This window comes from Lucilia cuprina, chromosome 5 (genome assembly GCF_022045245.1).
Source record: "Lucilia cuprina isolate Lc7/37 chromosome 5, ASM2204524v1, whole genome shotgun sequence".
Lineage (NCBI taxonomy): Eukaryota > Metazoa > Arthropoda > Insecta > Diptera > Calliphoridae > Lucilia > Lucilia cuprina.
In genome coordinates, this window is record NC_060953.1 from 70805145 (window position 1) to 70821692 (window position 16548).

The 16548-nt window shown below is 30.9% G+C and overlaps 1 protein-coding gene across 14 annotated transcripts in view; it reads right to left on the bottom strand.

Annotated features, from left to right (window-relative positions):
- The window catches only part of LOC111691012 (RNA-binding protein Musashi homolog Rbp6), a 275440-nt gene that overhangs the window by 167847 nt on the left and 91045 nt on the right, over positions 1-16548 (bottom strand). For all 14 annotated transcript variants that reach the window (XM_046953188.1, XM_046953186.1, XM_046953197.1 and 11 more), the window contains one exon: positions 7297-7338. In XM_046953188.1, coding sequence (XP_046809144.1) covers positions 7297-7338 — 42 coding nt within the window. The remainder of the gene's footprint in view (positions 1-7296; positions 7339-16548) is intronic.

Genomic DNA, 16548 nt, shown 5'->3' on the forward strand with positions numbered 1-16548 from the left:
AGAAAGAACTGTTTCCTCGAATTTAAAGGAACATGCAATTAGTATTTGTCTAAAGATACAGCAGATTTTCGTAATGATCGGGCTTCATTTAACCTTACACAACAGATAAAGTCTTTTTCATAAAATTATTGAAAAACACTAGTATTTTACTAGCAGAAATATAGAAGGTAGTGTCAATCTCTCATTATTTTTTTTAAATTTTCTATCTGACATGCTTAAGGATTTTGAAGTTTTCGTTAAATTAGTGATACCATATACATTTTAATTTTTCCCATCTTATAATGAAATTTCTATATATTCTTTGAAGTTTATGTAAAAAAATTATAAAAATAATTTCAATTCAGTTAGAAAATATTATAAAAATTGTTCTTTTGAATAAAATCACATTTATATTAAAATCTTTGAAAACTAATTTGTAAAATTAATTAGAGAATAAATATGAGCTGCATTTTCCCGAACTGCGAAAATACGAAATACCTATATTACCGGGTAAACGCCAACAGTGGCTTGAAAGATGCAAAACCAACGAAGAAAATTTGCCAAAAGAGCCTATGGTTTGTTCAGATCATTTATTTAAAAGTGACATTACAATCAATTCAAAACGTGCAAGATTGGATAGAGATGCTATCCCAATAACTACTAGGTATGTTATATAAGCCAAATACCAACTTTTTCAACCATTTGGAATACTTAAATTCAATTTTTTTAAGATATAATGAAAATTTACTGTCAAGTAATCCAAATTATATATCAAATTTGTTAAATTTATCTAAAATTGATTTAGATAAGAAAATTGTTAAACGATTTTATCTAGGCCGAACATTTTTCCGAATTAGGTTTTTAAACCGTCATTTAAAAGAAAACAAATATTCACACATCAATAAAAAAATGAAAAAAATTCTCACTTAATAAACCCGAAATGTGTTTTATTTATAAGTTTGTAGAGGAAATCAGCAATTTAATTAACTTCCTTTAATATAACATAAATTTTATTTAGATAAATTAACTACACATTTTTTGTAAAATATTTCTTGAAATCCATTATTATTTTTAACATGTGGCAACTCTGTATATAAAGTTTAAAATAAGAAAACGTCAAAAACCTTATTTAAATTTAATTTTTTTGATTGAGACTCCCTTCTATATTTCTGCTATGAGTATAACGATGAAATTTTGTATACACAATTTAAATGTAAACGCAAATCCCTCTACCACAAATTATAAAGATGCCCATATTAATTCTTATCCCAATATAATAACCCCTTTTTTAGAAAATCACTTTTATTGTCTACAAATTGTTAATATATTTTGGAATTGAGGTAATTTGTAGACAAAATTTTCAACACAAAAATTTGAGTAAAATATACAATATTTAGTCGATTCGTTTTCCAGCACGGGTTTCCGCTATCCGATATTTTACACGTCACTAATACACAAAATTTGACCCATCAGAGAAAAATCTTAATTTATAGGTATACGAACAATATTGGAGAAGAGCAATAACAAAATTAATATACCACCCATAATTTTGAAGTTGGTTATAAAAATTAATTAAAAGACACAAAATTTTATTTTAATGATTCACTTTACTCATCGAAATAAATTTCATAAAAGTTAAAAAAATATTCAGCATTTTTCATAAAATGTTATAAAAGTATAAAGATATTTTATATAATCCGCTTAATAGCTGTAAAATTGCATAAAAACTGGCAAAGTTAAGAAACTTACAACGAATGAACTATTTACTCTCCTTGTTATTACACCAAGAGTGCTAAGTTACCAAACAGTAAACTTGAATTATTATAAAAATTATCAAAAATAATAATAATAAACAAGTAAAAAATTATAGTCGGGCGTGGCCGACCATATAATATCCTACACCTTTGACAAAAAAAAATGTGATTTAGTTGTCATAATAAAGCATTTAAGTTGAAATGATAATAAAGCATTTAAGTTCAGACATACTATACTTAAGCCGTTTATTGTTGAATAAAATTGTGGACATTTAAGTGAAATTTTGATGGGGCCTTTTCATAGGGTCTATGAGGCTTTATATGAGGCTCTATAATTATAGAATTGGTGAGGGTCATCTAGTCTAGTATAGAACTTAGCTTTTTGTCGAGATATGAATATATTGAACATAATTATCAACTTAAAAGCCCTATTCGGCGGGTTCTGCTGTATGGGGCTAGGTGAAAAAAGCTACTCGGAAAATGATTCTGAGCCGATTGGTATACTTTAAGGTTAGGACCATTATTATTGTGCGTTACATACATTAGCACAAACCCAATATACCCTCCCCACTAAAGTGGTTTAGGGTATAAAAAATGAAGTAATAAAAGTAAAACTACAATCATTCTTTAAGAACCTAACTTTCATTTTTCAATTTTAGAATGATAGGCAAATAATTGACCCTACCCCCTAAAGAGGTAAAATTCGTACATGAGCATATTTTATAGGACCCTAAATCTCTTTTATATGGATTCATCCATAATTGACCCTACACCCATATAACCATATTTTTATATAAAAACTGTCAATTTAACCTTACGATAAAATATATTCAGACATTGGGGGTTATTATTTAAAATTTTTTAAAACCATATGTCGTCATATAAAATAGTTGAAGCAAAAAAAAAGATAAGTTATAAACTTTTGTTTTGCATGTCAGGTGACCACATGTAAGTAGCGAAAGCATCATTAAATAGTAATGAGTTAAACTATAAAAAGTCGCTTTTCACTAGTTATTCATTAGCATTTTAAGTCATTATTTTAAGATGGTGAAGTTAAAAACAAAAATAAGTGTGAACACTTTGAAAAGGTGAGAATTTTTTATAGAAAAAATAAGAAAATTTAACCATAAATGTTTTTTAATTCAAAAGCCCTTTTCGGTAAGTTCAGTTGTTTAGCGGCTAGGTAAATTAATGGAACGATTTTAACTATTTTAAAGACTTCTTACTTGGACAAAAAAATATATGTGTATATATGGTCGTGTTATATATATGTATAAATATAAGTAAAATTTTAACTCAAACTATTCACACGTTATCTAGAAACAACACATTAATCTACACAGAAAATGACAATAAGCAGATTTTTATACATTAAGGATGAATATTTTTATGCGCTACAAATATCAGCACAAACCTAATATACCCTCCCCACTAAAATGATGTAGGCTAAAAATAAAAAAATAACACGACCATTTAAGAGTTTTTTCATTCCTTTTCATCCCCCACAAAAATAGCGTTTTAACAGTAAATATAAGCAAAAAACAGCAAGTAAAATAATCTAAAAATGCCACAACATGTTATTGCCGCGAAAAAATATCTCAAGGAAGAAAATAAAATCAAATAAATTCATTCAGTAGAGAAAGTGCGAAAAATATTGCCACAAAATGTTGGTGAAATGCTGGTTATTTTTTATTCCTCTTTAATATTTAATTTTTTTAAATTTTAGTGTGAACACGTTACATTAATCTCCGTCTCAAGTATCTTTTCTTTCGAATTTTTAAAATGTAAGTGGAGTTTCAATGAAGTGATGAAAATTAATAAAAAACATTTGCATACACGTTTTATAACACCGTGCAACATTTTTTCAAATATTCCAAACCAATATGGGATAGAAATTCTCAAATAATACACGAACTGTTTTGTTTTATATATGACGAAGTTAAATACAAATTAAAAAGTACCAAAGTGTTCCCCATATATAACATCAATTATTAGGTAGTGTGTATGTTTAGTTTCTATATTTAAAAATTATTATTTGAACAACAAACAAGTAAGAAGTTATAGTCGGGCGAGGCCGACCATATAATACGCTACACCTGTATACGAATAAAATGTGATTTAGTTTTCATAACAAAGCATTTAAGTTGAATTGTATCTTGCCTCAGATATACTAAATCCATTTACTGTTAATAAAACTGTGGATATTTAAGTAAAATTTGATGGGGGCTTTTTAGAGGGGTTAGGGTCAAATGAGGCTCTATAATTATAAAGTTCATCAGGGTCATCAAGACTAGTATAGAACTTGGTTTTGCAGCTTTTTGTCGAGATAAGAGTATATTAAACATAATTATGAACTTAAAATTCCTATTTGGCGGTGTCAGTTCTATGGGGCCTAGGTGAAATAACGGACCGATGTTAACCATTTTCAATAGGCTTCTTCTACAGTACCATAAAAGATCATGTGCCGAATTTCATTGAATTATCTCCAAAATTGCGACCTGGACGGACATAGCTAAATCGACTCAAAAAATGATTCTAAGCCGATTGGTGTACTTAAAGGTATAGAACCAATATTATTGTGTGTTACAAACATCAACACAAACCCAATATAGTATAAAAAGTACTAAAGTATAAAAAGTACCAAAAATATGCTTTTCTTTCATTCAGGTCCATACATGTTAAATTTTAAATTTATATGTTCAATATTATAGAAAATTCAAAAAGTACTATTTGAAGAACGAAAAAATCGTAAAATCTTCCCTTTTTAGCACTTTGTCATCTGTGCTTCATGTGTTCCAAACATGGGAAATTAAAAGGGCAATATTGAAGAATGAAGGAAAGAGTCTACTTTTAAATTTTTATTCTATGTTCAATATTATGGAAAATTTATAAAGTACCATTTGACGGAAATGTGTGCTGAACTCAATTTTCTAAAGACCTCGGATATCTTTGGTATCTCATAGGGTTGTCATTCGAATAAAAATTATTAGATTAATCGAGGAAAACAACTTTTTTTCTTCAAACAAATAAAAAATTTCCAATTTAGAATAAAGAATAATTCGAACAATTTTTGTCGAATAATCGAATTTAATTTTAAAGTTGCTTTTTATTCATAATTTATTACAATATTGAACAAAGAAATACACGAATACTAAATCAAAAGATCTGTTATAATTGAAACAAATCTCTTTCTACTTTTTGCAATTTATAAAAATTATATTTTGCAATGTTAAGTTGAATTTAGTTGCTATGCTGGTATTTTTAAGTGAGTTATGAACGTTAAAGTAATTTTCTGATGAGATCTTTATATGGGAGGTAGGATCGATTATTGACCGATCCTCAAAATATTTTACATTAACATTTTGGTTCATTAACAATTTCTACAATTCGAATTTCATTGCCATCCTCGCTTTTATAAGCCAGTTATCTGCGTTATAGTAATTTTCTGAAGGGAAAGTATATGGGTGCTAGGTTAAATCGTAGACAGATATTTTCAATAGCAATACCAAAAAAATTTTTTTTGAATTTTCGTGTTTTCTGTAGACAGGCAGGCGGATTGACGGCTAGATTTTAGAATCTAATATTTCAATGTGTTACAAACGAAACGACAAATACAATACATCGCCCATCTATTTTGATGGTGGGTATAAAACATGATAAGTAGCTGATGAAATGAACACATATTTCTCTACTTAAGTTAAACATCGTATACATATGTATATCATTATAAAAGCCTCAGCATCCACTTTGAAATCTACTGAGAAGTTTAAAATAGGTTGAGACTAAATTAGGTTACAGATGTATAAGTGCATTAATGTCGCAAACCCGTTTTTTACCCGTCCGTATCTTAAGATTTTGGAGTTGTTTGTTTTATTTTTTATTTATATTTTATTAAATTATTCGAATAAAAACTTTTATTCGCTAATCGTTCGAATAATTGAATAATTTTTAAAATTTAGTCGACGATATTGACAACCATAGTATATCAGTCTTTAATAATTCCATCTGAAATATTTTCAAGGGGTTTATAAATAACAGAGATATGAGCAAAAATCTGAGACAACCTTCGTTGTCCCAAAAATTATTTTTTACATGCAAACGCATAAAAACAACTTGTGATATAATAAGAAACAGTATACCCCAGGCAACAACAACGTTTAACTTGCGTTTGTTGTTTTGAATTTATTTCTTTGACACAGAGATTTGAAACTATTTAAGAATGTAATGTGAATTTTTTGGAAAAATTAAAAAAAAACGTCTTAAATTAAACATTATTGTGAAGGGTATATAAGATTGGGCACAGCCAAATGTAGCAGAAGTTTGTTTTCTTTGAATTTTATATTACATGTGAAATTGTTTGATAAATATTTTTAATCAAAATCTCTCAAACGAATAACAAATTTAGAATAAAGAAGTAAGAGTTCTATATTCGGCTGTGCCGAATCTTATATAGCCTTCACCACGGTGTGTTAAAAAAAACAGCCAGTACCCAAAAAATTTTCTTTTACATAAGTTTCTTCGGGCTTAACATGTTTAATTTCATGTCTCCAAATTCAATATTATGGAAAATTCAAAAGAGTAGCTTTTGAAAAACGAAAAAGTCCCCAGAAGTTTCTCTTATGGGGTCTCACCTAATTCAGACTCTACATATTTAATTTTATATTTCCTAGGTTCAATATTACAGAAAATTCAAAAAAGACCTTTTAAAAAACAAAACAGTACCAAAAAGTTAATTTTTCGGTTTTTCTCACATAATTCCGATCTTTTATAACTGAAACACAAACTTTTAAGGTTATTCACTTATAAGTGCATTTATGTAGGTATTTCAATAACAGATTCTTGTAATTTTTATTCGTATAATTTTAAACACGAATAAATGACAACCCTAGTATATAGTATCAACTTATGAACAAAGTCAAAAGTTTTTAACGATGCAATCTATATTAAGATTTGACTTGTTGACAAAGACTTGTACCAACTTTTATTAAGCTTTCTAAATATCTCATATCTCATTTGCTCATTGGTCAAGAATTGCCGGTAGTCAGAGTTTTTTTTGCTAGGATCAATATGTGAAAAGTGACACACATTTAAATAAAACCCTGTTGTCCAAATTTCAATACCTAAGAATATTTGTGCAAAATTTCAGCTCCCTAGATCTTTCGGACTATATCGTGCTTTGAACAGACAGACTAAAATTTCGAAGCGGAATGACAAAATCAATATACTTCCTATCTTTTTTCATGACGGGTATAAAAATTAAAAAATTTGTTAAAATATATACACATGTAGGAGAAATTCTTCTTTATGCATGTATTAGTCACAACTGGTATAGGATATCATAGGGTTTTTTACTTGTTTTACATAAAGTAAGAAATGTAAATGTACTTAAAAAAAATTTAGCATTTTAAAATTAATTTAGCATTTTTCTGGCATTATTTTAGATAGTATCTAGCAGCAAAATTTTTTGAGACCTGGTCACACTGTTTACGAGATATCGAGTGAATGTTATAGAATGGAGGCGTTGATGTTATTACATACATAATTTAAATAATTTTTTACTTACTTTGGGATGTGTTTTTCGGGGAAATGCTACTTTTGGATCAACCTGTAAATCATACGAAAAAAAAGAATCAAAAGTTAATATTTTATGATAATAAAGTTTTTTGTTTTATTTCTGTTGTTCCACAAATTATATAGAGTATTATTCAAACGGATATTGCTTTTTTATTGTTTTTTACTTTGGTGTTAAATTGATGTTTAATATAATCTATTAAAGGATTCATTAAAACATCCTCTTCCGAAGTGTATTAAATATTTGATCGAAGTCGGCAGTTCTTTAAACTTCGTGTTAAAAATATAATATAAAAAAATTACAATTGTACCAATTTTGCCAACCCTGCGCCGACGTCTGATTCGACGTCTGATCGCTGAAAATCAAACTTTTGAAGAGTTCACGTCATCTTATAAACCAATAACTAACAAGTAAGAAAGTATAGTAGGGCGTGGCCGACCATATGATACCCTACACCAGTTATGAATATTAAATGTGATTTACTTTTCATAATAAAGCATTTATCTTTAATATTAAATTGTTCGGATACATTTAAGCAATTTATGGATGAAATCATGTAGATTTCAACATACATTTTTGACACATCCAAATCTAGTTAATCTACTAGATTTGATTTAAAACATGTCGAAGTTGTATTTTTTCGAACAAGATTTGCTTGTGCAACACTGCGATGTGTCAAGGATAAGCAAAGCTATCCATTCAAATTGAATGTTTTCATCGAAAAACTGACAATTAATTTCGAAGTGAAAATAATAACAAATTATAATTTTAAAATAAGTAGCATTTAATAAATAAATTTATACCATAAGACCACGGCATCAGTATCCACTATTGATAAAGTTGAGGAGTCAAATCCTAAAATCGAGGAATTTGCCATTAACTCGCCAGAAGGAAGTGTAGTTGCGCTTTCCAAAATTGGGAAGGCGCCGATTGAAAGGGCTGTCAAATCCGGCCCCGACAAGGATACTTAAACACCTAAGACAGCACCCAAAGCATCATTAGCAAGTACTGGCAATGTTGAGGAGTTAAATCCTAAAAGCGAGGAGGAAATCACCCATCCGCCAGAATTGGGAATGTGTCTATTAAAATACTGCTATTCCTATGCCTGATTAGGACACCGCAGATCCATCAACCCCCACTGCATTAATTGCCACTTCTGGCTACCCGGAGGAGTCAAATCCAAAGAGCGAGGAGGTGACCACCAACTCGCTGGAAAACAGTTTAATGGATGAACATGATTGAGGTTATCCAAGTAAACCTCCATCGGAGCGAGACAGCTACCAACGCTCTGATGGCTAAAATTAACACAGGTAAAATACATATAGCTTTGATCCAGGAACCTAGGACGATTCGCAACAAGGTTTCTGGATTAAATCACGTAAATTTTCAACTTTTCTACGCTGATACAGAGTCTTCCCCAAGAACATGTATCTTATGTCACAAGAACTTATGTTTTCTCCTCTCAACAGGATTATCAACATCGGATGCAACGGTGCTGAAGCAAGGTCGTGGCAACATATTCCTTGCATCTGTTTACCTGCTTTTCGATTCTCCGACACTACCTCCAACGTCGGATCTGATGAAACTGGTTGAGGAGGCACCAAAGAAAAATAAAAAAATTGTAATAGGTTGTGATGTAGCTTGGGGTAGCACAAACACCAATGCGACACCTAAGTCCTATCGACCGATAAGTCTTACGTCCTTCCTACTTAAAACCTTAGAACGGATAGTCGATAGCATGGTTAAAAGCAGTATACCATACAAAGACCTTAAATATAAGCAGCATGCTTATGTAAAGGTACGATCGGTGGAAACCGCTTTATACGAAGTCGTCCACTAAAATGGAGACACCACATAGAGGATAGGATCAACAAGGCTGGGCGACATGTAGGAGAACCATAGGCATGAAATGGGGTCTTAGTCTTGCTATGACAAATTGGCTTTATAAAAGTATAATTAGACCAATTCTAGCTTATGCTTCATTAATCTGGTGGACTGCTTTTCAGCGTACATGCTGCTTGGGTATAAGTGGTGCCATGTGTACTACTTCAACCAAGACTCTGGAAACATTGCTAAATATTCCACCCATTGAAACATATATAAGATATGAGGCGGCGCTTACAGCCGAACGGCTCTTTACTTTAGGCGAACTGGCCAATAACGGTTATAGGACACGTCATCAGTGTATACTGGACACATTGGAAGGTTATACACATTCATCGGACGTGCCTGATCGCATACCAGACACAGAATATGTCGGAAACTTTGAAACGCTAATACCAGATAGAATGTCTTGGTCAAGCGGAACATTGGAGCAAACACCAGTAGGAATCCGTTGCTACACGGATGGCTCTAAATTAGGGGACAAAGTGGGCCTGGGGTTCTACATTGAAGACCCAGAAACAGAAATATACCACCGTTTACCTAATCATAACAGAAGCTTCCAGGCAGAAGTACGAGCAATAACGGAATGTGTAAATTAGGTTAGTATAAATATGGCGCCCACAGAGGTTAATATATTTACCGACAGCCAGAAGGCAATTACGGCGATATTAGGTGATAGAATTAAATCTAAGACCGTATTTTATTGTAAGAAAGCTTTAACTGAATACTCACCCAGAGGTAAGGTTTACAACATATGGGTACCAGGCCACTCGGTAGTAGTCGGCAACGAAAGGGCGAATGTAATAGCTTTAAAGGGAAGGGAGCTCGATATAGTTAACCTGACAAACGCAAAACCATTCGAGGCAACAAAAGCTGAATTAAAAATAGTGAAATGGTGGGTAGAAACAAAAAGATTCTATGGGGTGGCCCTGATGAGAGCAAGACGAGAAATCTCCTCAAAATGAGCAAGTCTGAGGTTAGTATGATGGTACGTATTCTGAGTGGACACACAGGATTACGTGCACATTTGTACAAAATTGGACGTTCGGATTCAGACGAATGTAGAGCATGTGGAGAGGACAGTGAAACTCTGGAGCACTTTCTTTGCCACTGTCAGGCATTCGTCGAAGGTAGATCCAAGTATCTTGGAAGTGATGTTATTTCGGAAATAACATTCTTAACCAACACTGATTGGAAGATTCTTAGGAATTACGTCCAGGAAACTGAGTTTCTAAACATGGAAAAATAATACATTCAGTGAACAATTTTTTTTTTCATGAATTGGAGCACACAACAGGCCCGATAGTGGCCTAGGTGTATTTCTTCGGATTTGAGGTAGTATACATCCTCCTATCAACCTAACCTATCCTAACCATCTCAACCACAAGACGATATTTTGCTCTCAATACCAAATGTATGAAAACTCATTGTCGGCAGCAGTTGTGGTTACAATTGTAATTATGCTGTGAAGCGGCTCTAATCATTGTAGGTATCATTGCTACTAAAATTTAAGTAATATTGCTACCTAGAACTGCTACCTAAATAAAGTAGCAATGCTACCAAATTTTTGATTGTTGAAAAATATAATAACATTTATTGCTACTTCAACAAAATATTTGCTGTTACTATTGAAGTATTCAACTGATACATTATAATATTTAAATACCAATGACTCTACTACTTCTATCAAAATTTTTATTTTTGTACTGCATATAACTGCTGCTACCAAAATCTAAAATTTTTCTTAATTCTCTTTTGTAGTTTCCTTAATGTCCACACATAGAAACTTTTGCTTCAGAAACTACGTATTAATAGCATTGATTTGTTGTTGTACGAATGAAAAGAATAACAAAACAAGTTTCCGAGTCAAGAGTGCCAGGTAATTTTGAAGGAAAATCTTTGTATGGGGGCTAGATGAAATAAAAGACCGATTTCAGCAGTCTTTCACAATGCTAGCAACACTTTCAGAGGCTGTTCACAATGGTAGCAACCAATTCTTTTTAAAACTCGCTATTATCTTGCGGCCACAATATCACTATTTGATTTTGTACACATTTTTCTTAATTTTCTAATAGTTTTTTATAATATATCGAGGCCTTTTCGCACAAAAGACGTAATCGACAAAAACAAAATTTTACAGGAGAGCATCTTCGAAGTAGGGCCTAGCATTACTCCAAAACTCCGTTAATTAATACTATTACATCTAAAATATGGGATGCAGTTTGTTTCGATTTTATATTGACGATATATCCGATTTTTTTGTCGTTTACGTCTTTTGAGGCGGTTACGTCTAAATTCTCTGTTTAAAAAAATATCTTTATATAATTTGTATAAATCTGAAATTTAAGAGTGTAATAAATATTTGTTTATAAGATCTTAAATCATCTGATAAAATTCTCTAAAAGTGCTTATTGATTACAAATATTGTTTTGTGTTAATAATGAGCAAAATCGGTTCATAATTTCACTTAGCCCCCATACAAGTACCTCCCGGGAAATAGTAAAAACATTAATAAATATGTTGTTAATGTAGCAATCGCTTTAAAATTTTGCTGAAGTCGGTTTATATTCCTGTAAATTATGTTGGGAAGTATTACAGATATCAGACAATATTTGACCCTAGCCTTCATATATGGACCCTATAAGACAATCATTTTATATTGTTTTGTGTTAATAATGAGCAAAATCGGTTCATAATTTCACTTAGCCCCCATACAAGTACCTCCCGAGAAATAGTAAAAACATTAATAAATATGTTGCTAATGTAGCAATCGCTTTAAAATTTTGCTGAAGTCGGTTTATATTCCTGTAAATTATGTTGGGAAGTGTTACAGATATCAGACAATATTTGACCCTAGCCTCCATATATGGACCCTAAGACAATCATTTTTTAAAAAATGTATTTTAAAAGAAAATATAGACGTTGTTACAAAATGCCTTCCGAATAAGGCATTATTATTGATCAACTATTTAATGGACTTGGTCAGATAAACTCAATAAAATAAGAGATTGAAACTATATAATAAAATATTGCAAATAAATTAAAATTGAATTAAATGTAAACTAAATTTAATAATAATTTATTTATTAATAATAATATTGTGCCGCTATAATTTTTAATTTTATTAACATTTATTAATTTTATTCATAGAATATTTCAAATATTAATATTTCAAAAATTAGTATAAAAAATATCTTGCAGTAATAAAACAATAATGGATATTAAAAATTTTATATTGTGAAAGTTATTTATACCCTACACCACTTTAGTGGGGAGGGTATATTGGGTTTGTGCTGATGTTTGTAACATACAAAAATATTCGTCCTATACCCACCTTAAAGTATACCAATCGGCTTAGAATCATTTTCTGAGTCGATTAAGCTATGTCCGTCCGTCTGGCTGGCTGGCTGTCCATGTAAACCTTGTGCGCAAGGTACAGGTCGCAATTTTCAAGATAATTGGATGAAATTTGGCACAAATGCTTCTTTTGGCCCAAGGACGAAGCCTATTGAAAATGGTTAAAATCGGTCCATTATTTCGACTAGCCCCCATACAACCGTACCCCCCAAATAGGGCCTTTTGGCTTATAATTAACTTAAATGATCTATTATGTTAACAAAAGTCGACAAAACTTAGTTTTATAGAACTTTAAATGAGACTACCGATTTTTGTAATGATCGGGCTTCATTTGACCCTATCCCCCATACAAACTCCCCTTCAGAAAATGACTTAAAGATCAAAATTCACTTACAAACACTAATAACACTTTTAAATTCTACATGAATAATATTGAAGAAGACTTAACTCCCCCTACAAACATTTTTAAGGATAGGGCCATATTTTGCCCTACTCCCCTTTGGGCCCTCTTAAAAAAATCTCTTTTTTTGCCAAAAAAAGTACAAATATTCCGAAATAAAGTTAAAAAAACAAACCAAATGCTTTATTTTTTTAAATAATCCCCATTTTTAACATACATACTGATTGGTGTAGGGTATCATATGGTCGGCTACGCCCGACTATACATTCATACTTGTTTTTTTTTTAATTTTGACAATTATCTGCGATTTTTATTTACTAAAAAATTGGCATACAGCTGTATTGGCAGCAGACTGTATAAAATCAGTGCTGAATTGAGGGTAAATTAAAAATTTCCCTCTATCATTAAGTTACTGGATATTTTTACTGGAAAGTACGCGAGCACACATATTTTTTATGTACTTTGCAATATTAAAAATGTGGTTTGTGTCTCTGCTAGTTAAATTTGAATTTATCTTTACACACATAACAGGAAGACTATCATATTTTTATTTTTTTCCTGATTCGAGAAATGTACAGATACGAGGCACGGCTACGTTCACCGCTTTATGAAGGTTAATCAAATAAATTAAGACTTTTAAAAAATAATTGAGAAAAATATTTGTATTCTTTAGCTGACTGGCGGCCAAAAACAACTGCCTAGGTGACTTTATATAATAAGCTTTTATTTAATCAGCTAATTATTTTTTTCTTAATTCTTAAGTTATCTTAATAATTAAACAGAGAAAAACATAGTTAGTGTTTTAAATTACACTAGGTAACACTGAAATTTACCTTTAAATATTGCCACTTGGCATGCCAATGGGTACTGATTTTTAAAAATCCCGGGATTCGGGATTACTAAATCCCGAAAAATATAAACAAATTTTCAAAAAATCTTAATAATTTACCGACAAAAATAACATTTTCTATTTCATATTACAATAAGAATACATTAAGTATGTGTTTACTAATACAGAAAGCTTTAAGCAAAGTAAATTAATAAAGTAGCATCACTTGAACAGCTGACTATTTTTTTAACTAGATATATGAAAAAGTTGTCAAAGTTTGTTTTGAAAATTGTTAACATTGTTTATGTCACCATTTTTAAATTGTGTTTCGCTATTTGTTAAAATTTGTGAAAAGTTGAAAAAGTGAATTAAAAGTGGTTTTAAAGTAGTTTAAAAGTGTTATAAATTGTATAATATTTAATAATATAATTAAATCCTTAATATTTTCAACTTAAAAGTAATATTTTTATACCCTACACCACTATAGTGGGGAGGGTATTATGCGTTTGTGCTGAAGTTTGCAACACCCAAAAATATTGGTCCCAATCCTACCTTAAAGTATACCAATCGCCTCAGAATCACTGAGTCGATTTAGCTATGTCCGTCCGTCCGTCTGTCTGTCTGTCTGTGTGTTTATGTAATCCTTGTGCGCACGCTACAATTTTCAAGATAATTTGATGGAATTTGGCACATACTCTTTTTTTGGTTCAAGGACGATCGCTATTAAAAATGGTTGAAATCGGTCCATTATATCTCCTAGCCCCCATACAACCGTACCCCCCGAATCGGTCCTTTAGGCTATAAGTACGTTAAATGTTTTTTAATGTCAACGAAAATCAGCAAAAATTAGTTTTATAGAACAATAATTGACAATACTAATTTTTATTGTGATCGGGCCTCATTTGACCCTAGCCCCCATGCAGACTCCCCTTCAGAAAATGACTTGAAGGTCAAAATTAACTTATAATTACTTATAAAACGATTAAAATCTACATATATGACTTTGTAGTAGACGTAAATTCATCTACCAAACATTTATAAGGATAGGCCCATATTTACCCCTTCTCCCCTAGGAGCCCTCTTGTAGAAAATCTCTCTTTTTGTCAACAATAAGTAAAAATATTCCAAAATAAAACAAATTAAATGCTTTATTAAAAAAAAATTCAAAATTTTTACACACTGACTGGTGTAGGTTATCATATGGTCGACAATGTCCGACTATAAATTCATACTTGTTTATTTATGTTTTCTTCACATTTTTGTTAAAGGAAATTTTGTTAAATTTTATTTTGACACATTCTTGAATTATTCCAAAAACAAAATACATGTGTTTGGTGTAGATGTTGTTGTACAACAAGAGATGTTGCTACTTTATTAATTTATTTTGGCTTTGTGACATTTTTGGAAAACAAATTAATTAAAAGTACTTAAAATAATAAAATAGTTATTTAAATACAGTGAATTCTAGATATGGGCATTTCCACCGAAAGGTCCACCGTGGCTCAAAAACTAAAAGCCATCAAAAATTTCAACTTCCATTATTATAGAAAAAGATTCAAATTTTATTATATTAAAGACCCCAAAGCTTTTCTTAACCAATATGAAGAGAAATCGGAATTAAAAGTTACAATAATATTTCAGGCAAATTTTTCCACCTTTAGTAGCATTTGCTTTTGATAGTTTTTATTATTTTAAAGGCTAATATTTAAATGAACTTTTATCGGAAAACATTTGTTGAATTAATAGTTAACTTAAAACATACAAATATAAAAAGATAAAGATCCTTAAAAGGCAAATTTTCGGTTTTCTTTCATAGACTTTTAAATGTCACGATCGTCACGTTGAAACAGGATTTATCCCGATAACTTTTTAGTTGGTATTCTGAAGTATTCAAAACTTTGAATCTAAATCAAGTTTAGTATATAGAACTCAATTTAAAAAAAAATAATTCCAAGCGGGGTTATTTTTTTATAGAATTTCAAAGCATGTCACGTCACATTACATAAATTTTCTCAAGTGCAACCTTCGAATTGTGAAATATTATTATTTAAAAAGATGTGATATTTCTGCAATTTATTCAATTAGGTGATAGTTATGATTTTTTAGTTGATAAGTGAAAGAAAGAGCACAGAAATTCTACAAATGATATTTTTAAGAAATGTATGGAAAAAAGTGATTTTCGGATATCGCCTTCATGTGGGTGTTATGACCGATTATTGTATTATCATCAGAAGAGTCAGTAGTTGTACATTTGGAAGTTTTTTGTGTGTTTGTATTATCATAATGGTGAAATTTTAGTTATATATCCAAGTTTATGGGTATATCAAATGTGGCTTTGTATGGAAGCTATGCCTAATCATGGACGAACTTTTAAAAAAATTAGGATGAACGATTTTTGTGTATGTCAAAATTATTATACCCTACACCACTTTAGTGGGGAGGGTATATTGGGTTTGTGCTGATGTTTGTAACATACAAAAATATTCGTCCTATACCCACCTTAAAGTATACCAATCGGCTTAGAATCATTTTCTGAGTCGATTAAGCTATGTCCGTCCGTCTGGCTGGCTGGCTGTCCATGTAAACCTTGTGCGCAAGGTTCAGGTCGCAATTTTCAAGATAATTGGATGAAATTTGGCACACACGCTTCTTTTGGCCCAAGGACGAAGCCTATTGAAAATGGTTAAAATCGGTCCATTATTTCGACTAGCCCCCATGCAACCGTACCCCCCAAATAGGGCCTTTTGGCTTATAATTAACTTAAATGATATAT